This window comes from Anabrus simplex, chromosome 2 (assembly GCF_040414725.1).
Source record: "Anabrus simplex isolate iqAnaSimp1 chromosome 2, ASM4041472v1, whole genome shotgun sequence".
Taxonomy (NCBI): domain Eukaryota; kingdom Metazoa; phylum Arthropoda; class Insecta; order Orthoptera; family Tettigoniidae; genus Anabrus; species Anabrus simplex.
The window spans coordinates 892,790,521-892,814,518 of NC_090266.1; the positions used below are offsets into that span (position 1 = coordinate 892,790,521).

The 23,998-nt window shown below is 38.3% G+C and overlaps 1 protein-coding gene across 1 annotated transcript in view; it reads right to left on the reverse strand.

The window, feature by feature from the left end:
- LOC136864538 (atrial natriuretic peptide-converting enzyme) overlaps positions 1-23,998 on the reverse strand; it is a 277,453-nt gene that overhangs the window by 74,696 nt on the left and 178,759 nt on the right. The window contains exons 3-6 of the mRNA XM_067141648.2: positions 18,510-18,723; positions 12,215-12,381; positions 4,548-4,758; positions 27-268 (exon numbers count right to left, since the gene is read on the reverse strand). Coding sequence (XP_066997749.2) covers positions 27-268; positions 4,548-4,758; positions 12,215-12,381; positions 18,510-18,723 — 834 coding nt within the window. The remainder of the gene's footprint in view (positions 1-26; positions 269-4,547; positions 4,759-12,214; positions 12,382-18,509; positions 18,724-23,998) is intronic.

Consider the following 23,998-nt stretch of genomic DNA (forward strand, 5'->3'; position numbering starts at 1 on the left):
ATTTATTAAGCCCAATGTTTGCTAACCTGGTTTGGAATTGCATGAGCCAGGTCCATGGTATTCAGGAAAATTCCCACAATCAAGAATGGATTTAAATCTTGGAGGAAGTCTGCTTCCACAACCTCCTTGGAATTCTCTGCAGAAATCACGACAGGGCAATACCATTTTGTCTTCTGCCTCACCAGGACTTCGGAGCAAACATGCAGGCTGTAGTAACTGGCACACAAATTCATATGCCAGCCTGTAACATTCAGCATCAACCAATTCCCTGCAAGAGAAGCATGATTTTTTTTAAATACAGAATGAAGGATGGAAATACATTTTAGAAATTTGTGCAAGTAGCAGTAATATTGTAATTCTCAAACAAGTATATGTATTGTACGTGGTTGTTCTATGCTTTATCAACACAACCACTAATTATGATTTTCATTAGCAATAATACAAAATGTATCAATCAATCAATCAATCAATCAATCAATCAATCAATCAATCAATCAATCAATCAATCAATCAATCAATCAATCAATCAATCAATCAATCAATCAATCAATCAATCAATCAATCAATCAATCTTCATTGATCTGCATTTAGGCCTGTTGCCCAGGTGGCAGATTACCCTATCATTTTTAACCTTGTCTTTTCGGGTTACAGTTGGGCAAAGTGAGTTGTCAGTTAACTCCGGTTTTAATATATTCTCAAAATATCCAAATGATGGAAAAATGACTTACAAGGGAACACATACATGTGTGTCACTCAGATTCAGTTGAAATTTGGTAGGAATATTCGTGGGAGGCGGCAGAATGCTAAGGTGAAAACTGCATGTCCCCAGCGCAAGTTTAAGCGCCAAAATAGAACAAATAAATAGTCGTAAAATTAGAAGTGCCGCGGGAGTATCTGAGTGTGGCGGAGAGGGAGGGAGGAGCGAAGCAGCGGACGTGAGCAGCGTATAGTCAGGCTGCTCGCTCGAGTCGAATGAATGATCACCCACCCCCACCCTCCCGGCCACTCTTCTTTACTACACTGCACTTCGCACATACCTCGTATCTTCCTGATTAGAAACATCAAAGCAGATCAAGAGGTGCACATTGATTAGTCGTCCGATGAGACAACGTTCTTACAATGACAGGTAAAATCTGACATTCTTATAGTCATTTTTATGAATGGTGACTGTATATTTACTTTAACCATGTATGATAATAATTGACTTTTTACACCTAGATACAAAAAAACCGCCCACTACAGAAGTCATTCAATCCATGGAATGTAGTAGTGTGCCTTCAGAATTGTTTTGCAGTGTGTGACAAAAAAGACACCCCATTTTCTGAAGATGAAAGGAATTTGGGATTGGAATTATATCGTAAATAGATCAATGTATTTATATATATTTACTTTTACGAGAAAAACAAGCGTTCACAGGAATTGCATTCTTGTCTCCGTTTTACAGGTCTAATTGCGGACAGGGTTTTGGATACCGATATGACAGTGAAACTGGATGGCACATTGGATATGTCAGATGATGACTTTGATTTCGAGGAAGACAATATTGAAACACTGTTATTTGACCTCATCTCCAAAAAAGTTGCTCCTAACCCTGCATCCACAACAATGGCTGAATGATGCCTAATCCCAATAACTTATAAGAAGAAGGTCGTCGAATATTGACGAAACAAAGGTGGGAAACAGAGGAGCTTCGCATCAGTGAAACACAGGTTTTGTAAATTAAAGTTCCGGCAAGAGCTTTACAGGTGGGAGCAACAACTGGAAAACGGTGGCACAATGGGAGAAAAAAATAAATTTTTTACGAAGAAGACTTATCAAAAGTTCAAAGAAAGTAGACAACGAAACAAAATTGTTCATGATATAAATATTAAAAAATGGGCCTTAAAGTATTCTCGTCTAGTTAACTATGACATGTTTCGAGCGTCTCATTCCTGGGTAATGAGTTTTAAAAAGAAATTCAAAATTGGATCAAGAAACATTTGCAAATTCGTATCTAAAAAGTACCAATTTGAACAAGAAGATACTAATCGTAACGCGACACTGTTTGTTGAAGAAGTGTCGCAATTAATAGAAAGTCACAGCCCAGAGTGCGTGTTTAATACTGATCAGTCTGGTTTTCTGGCAGGACCCATAATGAATGAGGAGAAAAAGTCGTATTAGCGGAAGCACAATCTATGAATTCACTAACTCATAGCTACATAATACAGCCAATAATTTTGGCAGATGGACAATTCCTGCCGAAGTTGCTAGTGGTGAAACAAAAAATGGCAAATTTGGTCCTAATATAGAAAAAAACTATTTACCGCACCAAATGTGTACACTTTGTCTTCAAAGTCTGGAAAACTGACCAAATAACTTGTACAGAAATGGTTATGGAATGTTTATTGTGAGCTAGTACCAGCGTACAGTGTTATAGTTCTTGATTCCTGGACTGGACAGAAAGAAGAAAATATTTTAAATGCTAAAATTGGGAGTAAGAAAATCATTAATGTTCAAACAATTCCAAAAGGAGCCACTGGACTTATCCAGCCGTTAGATATTTTGGGCTTCCACATTTGGAAGCAATTTATACGTTTTGTAAATTTAATTTTGTTAAACTCGTTAGACATCAAGGTACATTTAAGGAACAACGTTTTAAAAGTGCAATCTTTGATGCACAACCAGTTCTCCTCTCTGCGTTTTTGTAGCATGTGGCAGTACAGTTGGTACAAATGTGGCTATGTTAACAAGGAACCTTCACAATTTGTTAATCCAGTCGATTATTGTTTCAAAGAAGAGCCTTCCTATAATCAATGTGATTCTTATGAAAGAGACAACCGGGCGAGTTGGCCGTGCGCGTAGAGGCGCGCGGCTGTGAGCTTGCATCCGGGAGATAGTAGGTTCGAATCCCACTATCGGCAGCCCTGAAAATGGTTTTCCGTGGTTTCCCATTTTCACACCAGGCAAATGCTGGGGCTGTACCTTAATTAAGGCCACGGCCGCTTCCTTCCAACTCCTAGGCCTTTCCTATCCCATCGTCGCCATAAGACCTATCTGTGTCGGTGCGACGTAAAGCCCCTAGCAAAAAAAAAAAAAAAGAAAAAAAAAAAAGAAAAAATGAAAGAGACAGCACTGTAAGATGTGCATGGTGCACACAGTATCTGTGCCTTGTACAATTTTTTGTTAACAATCCCTATTGCACTAATTACAATGAGTAACAAGAACTCGGGCATGAATTCTTCAAACCTTATTGGCATCGTTGTTCAAACATCGTCCTTTGTTTCATGTGCTGTTTTCATATTTACGTTTTGTACATCTAATTGGGAAGTTAAGGGGAACGCGTTAACTATACGCTGCCCGGCTGCTGGCACAGCTCGACACAGCCCGGTTGGCTCACGTCCGCTTCTTCGCTCCTCCCTACCTCTCTGCCAAACCCTGATACTCCCGCGGCCCTTCTAATTTTACGACTATTTATTTGTTCTATTTTGGCATTTAAACTTGCGCTGGAGACATGCAGTTTTCACCTTAGCATTCTACTGCCTCCCACGAATATTCCTACCAAATTTCAACCGAATCCAAGTGAAACACATGTATGTGTTCCCTCGTTTGAACAGGGATTTTGAAAAGAGTAGCAAGTGGCACAGGTGATGTTAACTTTAACTGTGATATGCATGTTGTAACAGCAAGTAAAGATGATTAAACTGCTATTGGTTATACATTGTACTGACTCAGACAGGTCTTGTGGCAACAATGGAATAGGAGAAGCCTAGGACAGAGAAGAATGTGACCGCGGCCTTAATTAACGTACAGCCGGCTGAGACAAGCAGAAAAGTCATCAGTTGCTAAACATTTCCTGCTAGCAGGCCATGACATACAGTAGCCTACAGCAACACCGAAGTACTGTCAACAAATGTGTCTTAACCACGGCTGGATACAAAGGGAAGCTATCGAAATCCTGAAATATACCCATATGTTTAACCGTAAGGAGGAATCTGAACAGGTCAACAATGCCCAGTTTCCAGCCCTGAAACCTTAACTCTGAGAACATGGTGGCTGTGGAAAGCCTGAAAAAGCAACGGGTGATCAGTTGCCTGTCTCCGTAAAGGAAGGGCGACTAATGCTTGGGCTCCATGCTACTTCAATCATTGGGCAAAGAACAAACAATCAGTGACCACCCCTACCATGGCAGACCACAGCCTGCACTACGTATTGAGGTGGAATTGTGACACCACTCCATTTCTCTGAGAGCTTCGTAGCTATCAAAGTCATTTGGAATCCTTAAAGATGCTGAACACAGCCTTTGGTGAAACATTGGGAACATCATACGCTCCTAGACCAGAGCCTACCAGCTCGGAAAATACAGACACTCTTAACATATGGTATGTCCAGAAGATCATATTTTCAATTACTTCCATTTTATGGCCTCTTATGTAAACAGAGTGAAGATAACTTTCACTTTACAAGCTGAATTCTCTTCTGGATTATGACAATTAATAACAATTAATAAATTAATTGCACATGCAAACATGAACACTTCCTATGAAAGTTTTAAAATCTTGAAATCTTACCTGAAAGCTATAACATCATCTTTAACAGCTTGTATTGAGTTATGCCCCAAAGCATTAGGATATGATGTCACATTGTGTGGCAAATTTGAGCAGTATTCAAGTTGAAGAGGGCCACAGCGCCTTGGTGGAGGTGGTGTTGTTGTTGAAGGTGAAACAGTTACTGCTGATGTGGATGGTGCTGGAAGCGTCGTTGTCAGAGCAGCACTACTTTCTGTGAAATGAAAGGAAATAATGCATTCAGATCTAATGATGAATATCTTTAAATCACTACTTTAGAATATTCATGAAGGTGGGATGTACCTTTCACAAAAAGTAGCTTATGTGACAAATACAAAAGAGTGTTGTGAAATACCACGATCTAAGTACTGAGAACTAACCAGTGAGTAAGAAAGGAAATACAATATTTTTTAAATATGATGAATTAAATATATGCCATATACCAGCCCTGTCCAACGCGGCGTCCGCGGGCGCCATGCTGCCCAAGGTACCTTTTTATGGTGCCCTTCGCAATTAATTTCCAAATTAAACTTTACTTAATATTTGAAAACAATACTTTTGCATTTCAATAAATATTCTTACTTTTCTCTTAAAAATACCGTCCTCAAAGCCAGGAAATTTGTTATATCCGTACCTCCAAATACACAAAGAGCTTTGAGTAAGCCATAAATGTGATCTAGGCCTAACTGACTCGTGTCTGCAATTAGTGAAGACATAGAAGAAAGGTTCAGAAAGAGAGCTATTCGACATGTAAGTAGTTGCGACAAAGGGAAATCCTCCACAAACTTCTCACTGTGGGGGGCTAGCGCCAGGTATAAGGCCCTCTCTACTCACGGAGCTAAATATACCTGCATATTTATTCTGCCAAACAGAACCGCTTCCTTATGATTCACTTGATTGCAATGCCATAAACTACCTACCATGACAGAGTTTCACCAGGACGACAATGGGATACCCAATTTGCCCACAAAGTAACTTTAATACCAACAAAGCTGTGCCGTAAACATTGAACAAATGATTTATGAAAGTCTTGCAATTGGAATGTTCCCAGTTCCTAGCTTTCAGGCGAACATTCAGTATTACTTGTGAGCTTATGCAGGGCTTATGGAATACATTTTGAGTGCCTTTGTTGTGATAAGTTGTACAGTCAACATGTTTTGTGTGTTTTTTTTCATTACTATTTAAACTTTAAATTATTCAGTTTATAATCAGTTATATTTCATTAAATATAACACTTCTTAACATGGCTAAAAGGCAAAGAAATTATAACTTTAACAGTGAATGGGAGGACCAGTATTGCGTTATTGAAAACAAAGGAAAATCTGTGTGTTTATTGTGTAATGTTAGTGTGTCTGTTCCTAAAAGAAGTAATGTACAGCGACATTTTTTGACTAATCACAAAAAATTTGACAGTGAATTTCCTGTTAATTCTGAACTAAGAAAACACAAAGTGAAAGACCTAAAATCTAAATTAGCATTGCAACAATGTGCATTTAAGAAGTCAGTTCAGCAAAGTGTAACGTGACAATAGCTTCTTACAACGTTTGTTACGTCCTAGCTAAAAGGGAAAAAGCTTTCAGTAATGGGGAAGTAGTGAAAGAAGCTATGCTAAATGCCGCTGAATCTCTGTTCGAATCTCACAAAGATAAATCTGAATTGATATCTTCAATCAATGGACTTCAGTTGTCTCACCAAACTGTTGCTAGGCAGGTTGAACAGATTTCTAATAATATTGAATCTCAATTACATCAGGATTTGAAATCGTGTGAACATTTTTCACTCCAGTTTGATGAAAGTGCCGATATGTCTGACACTGCTGAATTGTGTGTATTTGCTAGAATGGTTTTTAATGATTTTACAGTAAAGGAAGAATTTGTCAAGCTATTGCCACTTCATGGATGTACTAGGGGAGAAGACATATTTAATGCTTTCGTTAAATTCACCAAAGAGAGTAACTTACCACTGTCAAAGCTTGTCGCTATAACAACAGATGGGGTACCGTCTATGACTGGTAGAAATAATGCATTTCTTTCTCTTTGCACTAAGGATGAATCACTTCCAAAATTTCTTTCTTATCATTGTATTATTCACCAAGAAGCTTTATGCGTAAAGGTTTTAAAGTTCGATCATGTCATGAAAATTGTAACTCATGTTGTAAATTATATAAGATCGTCATCTACTCATCATCGATTGTTTAGAAATATTTTTAAATATGTCAGATTCAGAGTATGGTGACGTCATCCTTCATGCAGACGTAAGATGGCTTAGTTAGGAGAAACACTCGAACGGTTTTGCTGCCTGTTGGATGAGATACGAGACTTTATGAAATCATCTCCTGGGAAATATTATCATGAACTTGATGAAATATCTTGGCTAATCAAATTATCATTCTTAGCAGACATCACCTCAAAATTAAATGAGTTAAATCTCGAATTGCAAGGAAAAGATCATAATATTTCAGGTATGATAAGTATTGTCAATGCATTTGAAAAGAAACTTAAGGTATGGATTGACCATTTAAATAGAAATTCCCTTTCACATTTTCCAAATTTGAAATCTATGGCAGATACAGTAAATGGCGGCAAGCGTGATTTTTCATCTCTTGCTAAACATCTTGAAACTCTTGGCTCCGAATTTGGTAGCAGATTTAGCCAGTTTACAATGCTTGAACCAGTGATCAAGTTTGTCAATAATTCCTTCGCTTCTGTTGACGTTTGTGAGCTTGGAGGGAGGGTGTGTGAAATATTCGAAAATTATAATCATGAAGAATTAGAAATGGAAATTTTAAGCCTTCAGTCAGACCTTTCTTTGAAATACTCCTACGCAACATGTGGCAATTTCTGGACTCTGGTGGATGGTAAAAATATAATATTACCTGCAGTGTTGCTCTGAAGTTGCAATCTTGTTTTGGTTCAACCTATCTTTGTGAAGTCGCGTTCTCAACTATGAACATAATAAAAAAACAAATACCGATCCTGCCTGACAGACTCATGCCCGGATGACGCGTTAAGAGCACCCTGTTCCAGTTACACACCAGACTTTCCTCAACTTGCAGCGAGCATGCAGTGCCAGATTTCACATTAATTATGTGAGTAAATATATTTTCATATAATTTTTAATTCCAGATTTATTATTATTATTATTATTATTATTATTATTATTATTATTATTATTATTATTATTATATAGTCGTTGTAGTACCGATAACAGTAGTTGAATTAGTGGAATCGTACCTGGCGCCCGCATACCCTTAGTTATCATGTGAATGTGCTCGCGTAGAAACGAACGTTGGACAGCCCTGCCATATACTGTAAGATATGAATAAGTCCGGCCCCACGGTATAGGAGGCAATGCGTCCGTCTGTAACCCAGCAGCCCCGGGTTCGATTCCCGGCTGGGTCAGTGTTTTTTAATTGTAATGATTAATATCCCTGGCCTGGAGACTGGGTGTTTGTGACGTCATTAATGTTCCTCTCCTCACACACAACACTCCACACTACCGCCATACCAATTACACGCAGGTTCATACAATATGGTGCCAGCAGGGGCAAAACATGGGTCGACGCCCCGAACAAATAACATTAAAAAAAAAGATATGAACAGGTTTCTAAAATAAGCACCTATTAAAACAGTTTAATGGTTATGTTCAATAAGTATTCTTGCCTCTTTGAGCTTCTTCTTCTACTTTCCTGGCCATCTACGTGCCGATAACGGACACTCCTGAGGGTCGGCTCTTCTGATCCTCAGAGAGTATTCCCTTCAGTTTGGTGCCACTGGAATGCCATTCGTCTTCAAAGCCTTTATGGCTGTTTGCTACCACATGTTCTTGTCCTCTCCTTGGTTCCTCAATGGCAAGAGTTTTCTGTATGGGATGATCTTTATCTCAATGTTGTATGTGCCTATACCAGTGCACCGAGCTCGATAGCTGCAGTCGCTTAAGTGCGACCAGTATCCAGTATTCGGTAGATCGTGGGTTCGAACCCCACTGTCGGCAGCCCTGAAGATGGTTTTCCGTGGTTTCCCATTTTCACACCAGGCAAATGCTGGGGCTGTACCTTAATTAAGGCCACGGCCGCTTCCTTCCCACTCTTAGCCTCTTCCTGACACATCGTCGCCATAAGACCTATCTGTGTCGGTGCGACGTAAAGCAAATAACAAAAAAATATATATATATCTACCAGTGCAACTGCCACTCCTCCAGTTTCTTACTGATAGGGGCAGTATGTGTTCATTGTGCAAACGGTCAGACAGAGTGTCACCTGCTGACCATCGCAGCATCCACATCACCGAGACGTGCATTTGCTAATCGTGCTTCTTCTGCCTTGCCCAACAATCTGAGCCCTGAATGAAGGCAGATCAGATGACAGTCTTATATATCTTGCCTTTCAGCTTTATAGGTATCCGCTTGTCACACAAGACACCTGTCAGTAAACGCCACATATTCCATCCAACATTGATGCAGTGCTTCATGTCACCATCAACAATGGTATTGGTGGTAATAGCAGAACCCAAGTACTTGAATTTGTCCATCATTACCAGTGGTTCACCGGCTTGGTAGACTATATTCAAGGCGACACTCCAGACATAAAAATATACTTTTATCTAATGCATGGAGTTTCACAAAATTTTGTTGCAATGTCACCTACATAAAAGTAGAGATATCACGAATATTTCTTTCATATACACAACCTTTCCAAAAAAAAAATTTTTTAATTTTTAATTCCATTTTTTTCATGAAATTTAATTAACATGTTAATGTAAATTCATAATTAAGTAGATAATACTTCTTTTAAAAGCACTACATATTGATTTTTCTGTACTTAATTTATATAAGGAGATACATCGTATTAAAATTTGTGTAATTTTTACGCTCTAAAATTTTGGACTTAAAAATCCCTACTACTTGAAAAAATTCTGCAATCAAAAATTCCATATGCAGGTTTCTTAATATAGCTGTGATACATATACCATACAAATTTTGTTACATTTGGCAGAATATTATAGGAGATTGCCTGCTGCCAGTTCTTGATGGATACAGTACTTTTGTATCCATCTCTTGGCACAGGCCAGAGTAAAGTTTAGCTTCCACTGCAGTCCCAGTCTCATCCATGGCTGTGACAATATGGAAGCTGCTGGGGTATGGGTGGTGCTGAGTAATGACATTCAGAGCACGACTAGTGCACTTTCTGACCCAGTGAGGAAAGCAATGGCAAACTACCTCACTCCTCGTCTTGCCTACTACGCCTCATTTTGGTGCTGCCATTGGTTTTTGCGGTTTCCTTATAACCGCATAACCTTTGGTGGTGCTATTTGAGGATCCAACCAGCCTCTGGGCTGATGACCTAACAGACAGACAGACATTATAGGAGAAAAATGGGATTTAAATGTAAAATTACAATTGGCAAACAAACCATTATAACAGTGATAAATTGTTTTCAGCAGAATAACTTCATGACAAGAAAAAAAGAAACTCAATCCTTTCAATTACAGTCATTAAAAAATTTCACCAAAATGACCAAAATATATATTTTTATCTCTGGAATGTCGCCTTAATTGGACCTCGAGCTTCTGGCTTGGTGAAGTTACAAAAGATGTACTTTGTCTTTTTATGAGTCTCCAATGCTACCCTCCAGAGTTCTAAGACTACCTTGACCTCTTCATGTGATTCACCAACTAGTACGATGTTGTTCACGTATGGAAGAGTCCACGGTAATTCTGGCATCAGCTGCTCTGTCAGATAGTTAACGACAGTGTTGACAGAATCAGGCTTATTTCTGAACCTTGATATAAATCAATAAGAACAGGGAAACTTCCAGAGATACCTGGACTAGATTTCACTTTCGTAGAGGTATGAACATACATGTCCTGCATCATTCTCACATACACCTCGGGAACGTTTTGATGTCGCAACATAGCCCAGACGATCTCTCTTTGAACATGGTCAAACACCTTCTCCAGATCGATGAATACTGTGGAGATCCTTGTGAAGTGCACAGTGTTTCTATATCAACATCTGGAGAGTATGAAGTGCATCACTAGTTGACACACCAGGTGCAAACCCTTCCTGACGCAATTTACAATGACTTATTCTCAAATTTTATGGTGTTTGAAGTGATTTTAATGCGTCTCTAGTTCCCATATTCTCTGACATCTCCCTTTTGCTTGAGGATATGCATGAGGAAGCTTTCGTGTAATTGCTCCAGCATGGAAGTTCCAGCAAGGGTCTCATTAAATATCTTTGTAAGCAAGTCAATTCCAGCAGTTCCCAGAGCTTTCGACAGTTCAAGTGGGATGTCATCAGGTCCCACTGCTTTGCCATTTTTCATTTTGGACACAGCTGTCTGAACTTACGCCACAGTGAATATAGGCAGAGGACCTTGCACAGGGTGATGTGGAGCTCCTATGACCCTTGGGAATTCTTCATCTAGCAACTCTGTGAAATATTCCTGCCAGAGGTTCTTGATTTTGTTGTCTTTTGTAAACACGAATTGTGTAAATTGGGTATTCAACCCAAAGGCTGGTTTGATCATCCGCAGCTCCACCAACCGTTGTCATAGATAGCCTAGGCATCATTGAAGAAGCATACTAGGGAAATGAGGAGTGAGGTAGCTTCCCGTTGCTTTCCTCACCAAGCCAGAAGTTGCTATTACATATCATGCAGTTGTAACTGCATATGACCGTCAGTCACCTCTGGTAGTGATACGAGGGACATTGACAGCGCAGCGATATGTGTAGATATCCTTTGGTCATAGTGTTGTTCTTTATGAGTTTTGCTGTGCCTCATATCAAACAGCTCCTCAACTGAACTCACAAAGCTGAGTGGAACGCATTCCAACACTTAGATTAGGATTAAAAAATTTGGACAAGCTGAGTATTGAAACTGGGTTACGCAGGCAAGAAGTAATGACAATATTCTTCTGACATCAGGCTGTAGAAAAATAAAACCCATTTCTGTGCTAATTTTCCAAAGAATTGAATGTAATGTCATAATTCAAGTTTCTTCTTAGTGCCACAACTTGCTTAAGAAAGTCAGGAGTTCAGTCATTGAAGCCAAGAAACAAAAAGAATTGACAATCGAGTAAGGAAAATTGAATGAGAAAATAGAAAAGTTATAATAAAGTTTCTGAAAATCAAATCAAATGGTTTTATATTATACAGACTGAGCTCAATAGCTGCAGTCGCTTAAGTGCGGCCAGTATCCAGTATTCGGGAGATAGTAGTTTCGAACCCCACTGGCGGCAGCCCTGAAGATGGTTTTCCGTGGTTTCCCATTTTTACACCTGCCAGCTAAAATCCTTCCTCTTGCATAATAAGGCAGAGATATATTGTACTTTACTGCAAGACTGCTTGTATGGAGAAGTAGAGTGTTGTACATTGTAATGCAGGATTGTTCCAATGAGGACATAAGATCTGTCAGTGAATTAAATGGAGAACAAGGACAGTTCAATATTGTATGAAATATTTTTTCCATGTAAATTTAATTGAATCAACTCCATTATTTTTAGAACATAAATGCAGTGTAATGACTATTGTTTAATGAGTAGTTTTAATTTATAGAACTTTTGAAATCATTATTTCATTCCTATTTTTTTAAATTAATTTTATTCAATGTTAAAATCTAGCCCAAGTCATTGCATCTCTGCTACATTATGATAGCAAATTATTAAATACCTTTAATATCCAGGCTCTTAGGATCAATTGTAAGATTAGCAAAATATGGCGATGTCTCAGACTCAATATGACTTGCTAGTATGGCCACCAAGTCAGGAATGGTAACTTCTTGCTGACGTGGATCAAAATGTAGATTGAAATGCACCACCAAGTCTTGACCATCCATGCTGTAACACATACATTAATTATACATTAGCTATTTAAGTACTACTGAAGAAAGTTTCATTTATGTTACAGTTGGAATAATATTGAAAATCTCACAGAATTAAAAATGCTGGTAGGTTGTGTTCTATTGAAATGGTGAAATATATAAAATTGTAAGAATTCAAAGAACAATTTTACGTATTATCAGCTCAAAGCAACTGATTATGTTATGTGTCATGATGACTTAAATCTGCATCCTCCCAGTTTCTATGAGTATGATGACCATTACACTCAAAACACCAGTGCTAAAAATGCTCCATTTTCAACTCAAAAGATAACACAGATGAAAAATACATCATTATGATGAGCAACTTCCTTGCCATGGGAGGACCAGGCCCTGATAAAGTAAGCAGGTGAGGAGATTGGGAGTTTTATTTGGCTCTCAATATCATGAGCATAAGCCATGGGACCTCCAGTTTTACACTGAATCTGAACCACAGGAACTTGACTCTTCAGACTAGGTTTGTAAATTTTCATGATGTGTAATTCAATACATGGTTTTTCACTATAAGTTTTGATGCATATGGTACAACCTCATTATTATTAATTGATTTTTGAGCAAGAGAGATGACATTAATAAACTAATGAGCTGGACAGCATTTATGAATATATTAAACCAAAAACAGTCTTCTTTGATAAACAAAAGGTCATAGTTCATAGCTGATGACGTCCGACTTATTGGCTGAACGGTCAGAGGGTCCCGGGTTTGATACCTGGCCAGGTTGGGGATTTTAATCAGTTCTGCTTAATTCTTCTGGCTTGGGGACTGGATGTTTGTGTTTGTCCCAACACTTTCCTCTTCATATTCAAGAAAACACACTACACTACCAACCACCACAGAAACATGCAATAGTGATAAAATCTCTCCATATGGACATGATGCTGTGTAGGCTTTTGGGCTTATGCCATGTCAAGAAAATAAGGTGAAATTCTTAACGTTCTGCAGAAAACTGCGCTCTGCGTCCTCAGAAGAAATCTCAAATGACCACGAGAAAGGCTTCATAAACAATGACGCTTTGAAATTTGGACTTTATAATAGAAGTGAAAATGGTACATTCATTCGCCACCAGATGGCCCCCAGGACATGGCACAATGCTAGTGTTCGAAGCGGAAGCTGACTGAACCATCACAATCAGAATAAGTGGTTCACATAACATGTTTTGCATAACATGTGACACAGACAGGTGTAGGATACAGACACAAGCCTGAAATGAAACATCTGGCGACGAGGAATGTACGAATTTGGAAAACACCGAGACAAAATAACAATAGTGAAGGGGGCAGGGAAGGGAACTACCTACGTAAATTTTTAATGGCTGGCAACCAGATAATACTTAATTGATAGCCGGTGTCCCTGTTGAAATTGTTAGGATTTCTACGTATTTCCACAGCTTCCCGTACAATCCTGGACCTGTAGTGTCTAGTGTGGGTAAGAGCTCAGGCATCTTGGAACATGACATCATGACCCAACGATAGAGCCTGCTCAGCTATTGCTGATTTGTCCGGTTGGTTGAGACGAATATTACGTTCATGTTCTTTGATAAGGGTACCAATGGACCAGCATGTTTGGCCGATGTATACCTTACTGCACATACAGGGAACTTCGTATACCCCAGGATGTAAAAGGTGGGACAATTTGTCCTTGGTTTTACACAGACTGTGAGGAATTTTAGTGGTGGTGCCAAACACGGTTTTTATATTGTGTTTGCGGAGGACCTTGGCAATTCGATCTGTGGTGTTGTGTATGTCCAGGCTTGCTGCAAATGGTAATGTTTTCCTTTGCTAGTTCCATATTATACATGTAACCTGCCTGCCTCCTAACCAGAAGCACCAGGTTTGATTCAAAGCCAGTTCAAGGATTTAAATTCTGGACTGAGAGTTAAAAGAAATTTCACTCAGCCTCATGAAACCAATTGAAGACTTGTCTGATAGGAGAGGCAGGGAAACCTGTCAGCTAAGGACGTCATCATACTGACCATTTGGTGCTGTAATATTTGTACGCCATCTGGCAGCACATCTTGGTTTAAGGGCTGTATGTGCCATGGGACAAAATACTTTCCTTTGAATTTTTCAGCTTAGCGATTACAGGCATTAATGGCATTAAATGATTAAATGACTAACTATGAACAACATTTTCTTATTTTTGACAGTCAGAGAAAAATAGTCCTTTTTTCTTCTACTTGCTTAATGTCACACTAACAATTTGAAGGTTTTGCACAACAGAAGGATGAGAAAGGGTTAAGATTGGGAAGGTATCAGCTGCAGCCTTAATTAAGGTACAGCCTGGTGTGAAAATGGGAAACCATGGAAATCCATATTCAGCGCTGCCAGCAGTGGGATTCGAACCCACTACCTCCCTAATGCAAGCTCACAGCTGCGCGACCCTAACCGCATGGCCAACTCGCTTGGAAAGATAGTTGAATTTTGGACATCTAATGGGAGATCGTATATCTATATTAGTTTACATAACTGAAGGAACATGACACTCAGAAATTCTCCTCCACGTTAAAGGGAATTTTGAATAAATTCGTTGCTACTTGCAGAGCACGATCTTGAATTTAGAATTGGTGCTAAAAGATCAGCAAAACATAGACTTTGAATGTTTTTAATCCTTTGTATTTCCCAAGATGATCAGAAAAGCCCCCAATCATGTGTGAGATGTATGCGAGCTCCGGAATCTTCATATTCCAAAGACATGTTGTATAATATTCTAGACGTTCTAGATATCTAAGGTCGTGTGCCTTAGTAACAAACTTGTTTCAAAACATTTCTAGAACAGGTACACACCAAGAATTTCTCAATGTTATTATAGAACCTTACAAGTAATTTGTAGCAATACTTTGTTGTAAGAAAACAACTTATCTAGAATCATAGCCAGTATGAAGAGTGTTGAGAGAAGTAGAGAGAGTTAGGAATGGTGTTGTTGATATTGCTGTTATAATTGACACCACACGGTAGGTCTTTTGTTGTGCTGTGTATTTTGTCTGTGATCAGTAGGGCCTGGATTCATATGCACTAAAAACTCCAAAAATATCATGCACATATGCACAAAAAATATTGAAAATATGCACTAAAAATAAAAACACAAACCAAACGCATTATTTAATTTTAACTCAGTGTTAAATTGATAAACAGGTTTCATTCCATCCAAAATGATGCACGGCAGTAGGTTATCAACTGTTTTTCAATGTTTTCAGGGGTCAATGACTTTCTGTTGTTGCAGAGAAATGATTTATATGCTGAAAATGATCGTTCTTCGTCGACGGACGTAACTGGGCAATACTAGTACACTGGCACTGATTGCTCAGAACATTCTTTTGGCAAAGACTGCCTGATATCACTTATGTATCTGTTTACGGATTGAATCTTCTTCAATCCTGCGTTTGACTCCAACACCACACTGAGTCTCCTTTAAACTTTTTCTCCAGTTTCATTAGGGACACCATTTAAAGAACTAATGGTGTTTTGAACTAACTGAAGGGATTCACGTAGGGGTGGACCTCAAGTTTCTAGGCCCTCAATTGCCTTCAAAAGTTACACGGATGAAAATGATATCTTTAGATACAGTTTCAGATTCAAATGCCCACTTTGCTTCACGAACGCACATAGTATGACTATCATAAATACTTTTAACTATATCTTTCATCTTTCACTTGATTAAAGTTCTCATGGTAGAACGATACTGTGGATAACCAAGTTTCCCATCTTGTGACGACAGGTTCCAGTCGAAGAGAAATCTGAGGCAGATGAGTTTTGTACAACTGTATGCGAACCAGTATTTTCAGGAGCAGTTCCCCCCCCCAGTTGAAATGACTTTGTTCACAGATGAAAAGAGGGTACGTATCTCTTCTGCAATATGATGCAATCCATGGGCCAAACATGTGAGATGGATGAGATTTAGAAAAAATACTTGAAGAGACTGACCAGCTTTCAACATAAGCCTATATGAAACTGCTTCTGTGACTAAAAGGTGCACTTTGTAAGAATCACTCTCCAATTCACTAGGCCACACAAAGAAGTCGTTCAGAAATCTTAGATAATCGATCACACATAAGAGAAAAAAATATATCTGTATATGCACTAATGTTCAAAATATTCATCTGCATATGCACATATGTATTCTTTTAAATCCGGGCCCTATGTTCAGTCAGTGAGTGAGTGATGGGTACAGACAGTTGATGATGTAGCAAACTATTGTAGATCAGTAGTACCATACTGATACTGCTTGGCAGATCGATTGTAAATTATTGTGTGTATATATTGACACAGCTGATGACAGAGCAGATGAGAATCTCACCAGCCTTCGGGCTGAAAACTCAACGTACAACATATATTTTGCCATGTTATCAGACTGTATATGTGTTAAATGAAAATAGCCAGGCTGAGTGTCTCAGATGGTTGAGTTGCTGGCCTTTTGACCCCATCTTGGCAGGTTTGATCCTGGCTCAGTCTGGTGGTATTTGAAGGTGCTCAAATACATCAGCCTCATGTCAGTAGAAGTGCTGAGATGTAAAAGAACTCCTGCAGGACAAACTTCCGGCACCTCGGTCTCTCCGAGAGCCATCAAGGTAGTTAGTGTGACGTAAAAACAATAACATTATTATTATTATTATTATTATTATTATTATTATTAAAATGAGAGAGAGTGTGAGAGAGAGATAGTCTGTGTGGATTTTTTTTTTTTTTCTTCTCAGTGCTATATTATAAGAGAAAAGTAAAGGCTAAAGTGAAGAGTATCAATGAAGAGCTCATACCTCTTCCCAGAGAGACAGAACTGGAATCCTGCACAAGTGATCAGATACTTAATATCTGTCATGTATTTTCATGAAACGCATACAGTATTTGTAATATTATTAATATTATAAGAATGTGGTGTCTGTCCCTATATTAGTCTTCTCTTTTTTTGTCACGAGTTTGAGAGGGATTATGATACAGGAATGATATCATCAATTGTACTATTTCAAGGCGTACACGGCTTTAAGTTAAGACCCTTCTTACTAATGTTATCAAGGCTGTTATATTGAAAAGATGTGGCAAAGATGAATATCTTACATTCCAACTATACCTAATAATTTTCTGTTCGAATTTGAAAAAAGACTGCAGTTTCCATTAAGTGCCTGCTTTGTTATTACAATGAATAGGTAAGTCACAAGGGGAACTATACCTAATAATTTTCTGTTCGAATTTGAAAAAAGACTGCAGTTTCCATTAAGTGCCTGCTTTGTTATTACAATGAATAAGTCACAAGGGGAGAGTTTGAGCAATGCAGATATGGGCCTGAGAAATAGATGTTTTTCAGATAGACAGCTTTATGTGGTTCACTCCAGAGTGAGCACAAATAAAACTCTTTACATCTGTACAGGAAGCAATACCAATAAGATCAGCAGAAACAAACATGTTCCAACATTATTCAACATTATTCAAAAAGTGTATTTTGATACAGTTTCCAGGGTTCATCAGTTCCATAAATGGCCATAAAATTAATTTCCATATGTGCAAAGCCAGAATCATAAGTCAGTAAATATTTTGCTGAAATGCTGTGTTGACTACCATAAATTTAAACAGTAAAATATTATTTCAGAAAGTTCTTTGGAATGTTCGCATTTCTATGAATGTTAAAACATGATCTGCAGGTGTAGCAGATCAATTGAGACTAGAATTAGCAGGAATATCATATTAGAAGAAAGTTATGCAAGTTCGAATGGTAGAGAATGACCTAGATGAAACAAAGGAAACTGATATTTGCAACAAATTTAGATGAAAATAAGACCTTCAGTATAAAGAAGATGACGGTTAGGATATGTAAATGATTTGGATTTACTCTGGGATATTCAAGAGGGGTAAATTAATTAACATAAGAATTTGAACCATGGAAACTGCATTTAATCACACTGCTTAAACAAGATACTACTGAAGTGCTGCTCCTTTATCACTTGTCATATCACTGAAAGATAGATAGGATATACGTGAAGCAATGTGAAGATTACTGTACCTTATTTCTAAACATTGAAATAAATAAATAAATAAATAAATAAATAAATAAATAAATAAATAAATAAATAAATAAATAAATAAATAAGTGAAAACTTACCCATCGAAGGCCAATACTTCGGTACCTATAAAGGCTGGTCTCAGGTCACTGCGCCGGTATATAAGGTTAACCCTTTCCCTGTAATCCCGTGCTCGATGCTGAAACTGCACTGTGGCTGGATCTGCTAGCTCTGGTGAGAACGAGTCACCTTTCATGACACGAAACATTGCTCGAAATACTTGTTCTCCTGGTGGATCTGATATGAGAAAAGTATCTGCAGAAAAGAAAATCATAGTAAGACAAATTCCATCTCTACGTGAAAGTCTTAGGGCCGGTTGCATAAAAATCGCTAACTGTAGTTCAGTTTTGATCGAAGATCGGAAATGAACTTCGTTCTTTTCTCTGTGTGAGTTGTATAACACTAATCTGAGATCACTGAACCAAGTTCAGTTTTGATCTAAGGTCGACGAAACAGAGTTGACAACATCGCTAAACAAGAGAGATAATTGCGATTGTATCGAATCGAGTTGTATCGAACATGCGATTTAGATAGAAACGATCGACAATTCTCGACGCCATTCGACATTCATTTGTCTGCGATACGTAAACAAAGCCGCAAAATGGAGAAGAAAGATGAGTAACAAGAAGACGCGTACTGCAAATTTTAAGAAAGAGGAAAAAAAAAATATGTCCTTCTTACTTCACCCTCCTCAGCAGGCATCTTGATGAATTGAGGTTTTAGAGCTGCAATCTCTCTAGTGACTTTGCGCATAGTCCTACTTGCAGTTCCTTTATTTACATTGAATACATCTCCAATTACTAGCCTATTTGGAAGCTTCCAGTTGCGTAAAATCTTTAGTGTGAGAAGCATCATGAACACTGGATTCAGTGCATGATTTCGTTTAGTTTGTGTCCTTAATTGTAGATGTAATCTTTGTTCTAGTTCTTTAACTACACGTTTTCCTAATCGAAACCGTATTTTAAATTGTCGATCATTTAGTTCTAACAAGGGATTCCTTCTATGTTGAAACACGCGAGGAGCTCTTTGGAGTTCAAACTCTCCATTCTCGGATGAAACGTCAGAGCAATCTGAAATCTGAAAATAGCATAACCTATAGGCCCTAAGCATAAAACAGTGGAGAACAAACAACTTGTTAATAGTAGGATTATTGTTCATTACAATTAGCATTAGGCCTACTTATCATTTTACTTTAGTCAACAGTAGGCCTATTTATTATTTTTCTTTGTAATTATATCATAGACACCTAAACAGATTTATTTCCAACAAAAATAATAATTATATTCCTTCTGCAGAACTTAGTTCAACCAGGTTAATCTGAGAAAATTCACCAGTCAGATTTGATCTTCCATCAAGAAGACATGATCTTGGATTAATGTTTATACAACCAAAATTCTAAGTTCAGCTTGACTGGAGATCAGTTTCGGGTGGTTGAACTCAGATTAACTTTTATGCAACCGGCCCTTAGTTAAATTATTATATGTTAGTAAGTCAATTATCCAGACCAATATTGGTTCTAGGAGTCATTCAAATAAGCAAAAATCTGGATAATAGAATTCAAAATTTTAATGTAATAAAATAACAATAGGTGAATTAAATATTTATAAATTCAAAATTTTAAAAAATTAAGATAGATGCAAATGAAGATTAATAAAATAAACATACAGAACAATTTATAAAACATTTATGAAGAATTATTAAGCTTCAAAGCTTACATAATGTATAGATGTAGTAAAAGGAGAGGGTTCTTCACGTCTGGATAATTAAAGATCCAGGTAACTAAGGCCTGGATAACTGAGTTTCTACTGTACCTTTAAAATCCAAACAAAAGGCAACCTCTACTTATTTCATTTGTTGCCCTTGTACAAAGTTAGATGGGATTCTGCCTAAGATATTTACAATTAGGAATTCATTTTCAGTATTTAATTACAATACAGCTATTGTCAAAATAATCATGCACCAAGAAGGAGCTGTAAGAACAGAATTGCATTAAACTTGACATGGTGATTGTAATGTTGTTGGAAGTAAGTGATTATCAGATCAAAAAGACCATTTATTGCAGAAAATTTAACATTTGAATGGGTCCTCAATTTCCCTTTGTGTCCATTTCTCGCTTGGATAAAAATGTGATACAAGTATACAAGGAGGCACAAAGGTTTTAGATGTTATTCCTGCAGTGAAATGAAATGGCGTATGGCTTTTAGTGCCGGGAGTGTCCGAAGACAAGTTCGGCTCGCCAGGTGCAGGTCTTTCTATTCGACACCCGTAGGTGACCTGCGCGTCGTGATGGGGATGAAATGATGATGAAGACAGAACATACACCCAGCCCCCGTGCCATTGGAATTAACCAATTAAGGTTAAAATCCCCGACCCGGCCGGGAATCGAACCCGGGACCCTCTGAGCCGAAGGCCAGTACGCTGACCGTTCAGCCAACGAGTCGGACATTCCTGCAGTATTTCTGTCCATATTTGTTACAAGTGATTCCCAGATTCTGTAAACTCCTAGACTTTAGACGTTGGCATCCCAGATGGTCCCAGACATGTTCGATGCTTGACGAATCTGGTGATAGGACAGGCCACAGAAGTATGGCAATTGTGTTGAGACATTCCTGTTGATACCTCTGCTGTGTGACCAAGCATTATCCTGCCACAAAAAGTCTCATGAAAGCCCTGTCATGAAGGACAACACTATGACCAAAGGATATCTACACATATCGCTGCGCTGTCAATGTCCCTCGTATCACTACCAGAGGTGACTGACGGTCATATGCAGTTGCCTCCCAGGCAGACACCATAACAGTTGGATCTGTTCGTGTTCAGATGATCCTCTCTCCTTGTGGTCAGTTGAGGGTATCCTGAAGCCAGGTGCCCTCACACATCCACTGGTCACAACATGTCCTAACAGTCTGATCAGAATGGCCAAGATGATGTGCAATTCGATGATATGAATATCCAGCCTCACACACTCCAGTAACGCATCCTCTCTCAAACTCTAGTAACTGGGCAAAATCTCTTTGAATGCATCATACAGACATATTGAGTGGCCAACAAATTATGAACAACTGAAAGCAATGTATGTATGAGTAGCCTCTGTGAGCCTTTACATAGGCAATGGGTGGTACCATGTTCATGGCCTCTAGTTGTAAGACTGTCCAAATAATCATATCATTACACAAATCATCTGATTACCTGCTTGAGATGTAAGGACGACTTTTGCAGCAAGATGATAACTCCTCCATGGAGCATCCTTTTAATCTTTTATTTTTATGACTACAGTATTTAAAATTCATTATGATTGCTTTCAATAAATATGGCTTCTTAACTTTTGTACAATATATTTTGTGCTTAGCAGATGAGAACAGCAATTAGATTACTTCAAACTGTAACCAGCAGTAATTATACCTTGAGGTTCAAGCATCACTGTATCAGAGAAAAGGACAAACCACATCACTAGGGCAGTTGTAAGAAAGTGTTTCTTGCGAAAAGAAGGTCACTTGTTTAAGACTGAGGAAAAGATGTGTGTACCTATACATGCAAAGAAAACAGTGAAAAGATAAGACTAGATTATAATAATTCAGAATATTCTTGAGAGAGGTATAGGGATTGATTGAGTGTATAATTCTCACTGAGAAGTGTTAGTTGAATATTATTAATAATAATGTCCGACTCGTTGGCTGAACGGTCAGCGTACTGGCCTTCGGTTCAGAGGGTCCCGGGTTCGATTCCCGGCCGGATCGGGGATTTTAACCTTAATTGGTTAATTCCAATGGCACGGGGGCTGGGTGTATGTGTTGCCTTCATCATCATTTCATCCTCATCACGACGCGCAGGTCGCCTACGGGTGTCGCATAGAAAGACCTGCACCTGGCGAGCCGAACCCGTCCTGGGATATCCCGGCACTAAAAGCCATACGACATTAACAATAATCATGGTAGAAAAAAAAGGAAAACAATGTGGTATGGTATTCACCACAGAAAGATGGCAATACATTCAATAACTCTGAAGCATGAAGGGTAGTATCACATGTAGAAAGAGGGTAATGAAGATAAGTAAAAGATTACCTAAATTTCATTGTCAGCTGCAATCATATTTGCTCTGACTGAGAGATATAATTACTTATCGTCCTCAGGGGCCCGCGTTCGATTTCCAAAAAGCTAGATATTTATGACTGACAAGAGGGCTCGTAGTTTGTTTAAACGGTACATGCAGCTCAACTCCAATGATGGTGTACGGTACCTGGAAAGAGCTTCACCAACTCGGGACGAGCGAACGAATTTTATTATTTACAGTAATAACACCGTTAGATGTATTGCTGTGTTGTGTTTAAAACTATTTTAGTTTCATCCTTGTTTAGCAATAAACAATGAAAATACATATATTTTAGTAAATAAGCGCAATTTAAAATTGTTCGTCCAGCAAGTGCGTGTAAACGATTTCAATGCCAGTCGTTAAAAGCTCGTTGTTAATAATAAGAATAATAATAATAAGCGCTGTTGTAGTTGCTGTGTAGCGTAATCAATTTGTGTTCTTTATAAAATATTTAACGGAATTACATGAGATGCATGTGGTGAATTTAATAACTTCTCTTTCATAAGTACTGTATACTCTATACAACTGCCAGTTATTGTCACAAGATTGAAATGTTGCGAATTTTCAACTTGCATAGAACAAGTAATTAAAGCTTATTATATTAGAATTAAATGAGCTTGAACTTTATTATTATTATAATATCAAGATACCTTAAATTCATAGCACATGTAAAATCATTGAATGAATACTACAGTACCTTTGTATCCCTACATACCAGTACTCACTTGTCATTTCTGCAGCAACTTCACACCAAAGCTTACATAAAATAAAGCGATTGTGGTGGTGTGCATCTTTCTTGTCCCACAGAGCATTACGAATGAAAACAGCAGTAGTTAATTAATCGATATTCACATTATATCCAAGGTATAAGAGTAACGATAACAGCAACGAAAGCAAATTATTTTGAACGTTCTGCTTTGCTCTTTCCTCTGCTGCACAATGCAAGCTCTCACTTGCAAAATATAAGTTTGAATTCTCTGCTTTGTTCCTCACTCCACTATGTTTTTAGCCTAAACGTCAGCCTGCTGATGGCCTAATTTCTGTCTTTGGTGGAGAAATGAATGTGGCATCGCAAGATAAGTCCATCGGATATCCTGGAGTGAACTTTCGGAAATGGAATTACCATCAACACACACACCACGATGCAGGATCTACGTCTCAAATTTCAGTCACTGCTATCTTCTCCTCTCCTTCAGACAGACCGCCATAAATTCTTCCATATGTCCAACATTAATTTATCAATTTCAGACAGTTGCGCTGAACTGTATTCCACTATTTCTCAAAGACAGCGGCAAAATGATAAAATGTACCGTACGCTGAAAGGAATCATCTGCCGACACACGGTAGGATAAGCTATACACGCACGGGAAGTTTAAAGGTCTAGGACTTTCCCCATCACAGTAGGAAGATGTCCTGCAACAGATTAGCACCCTTGGTACCT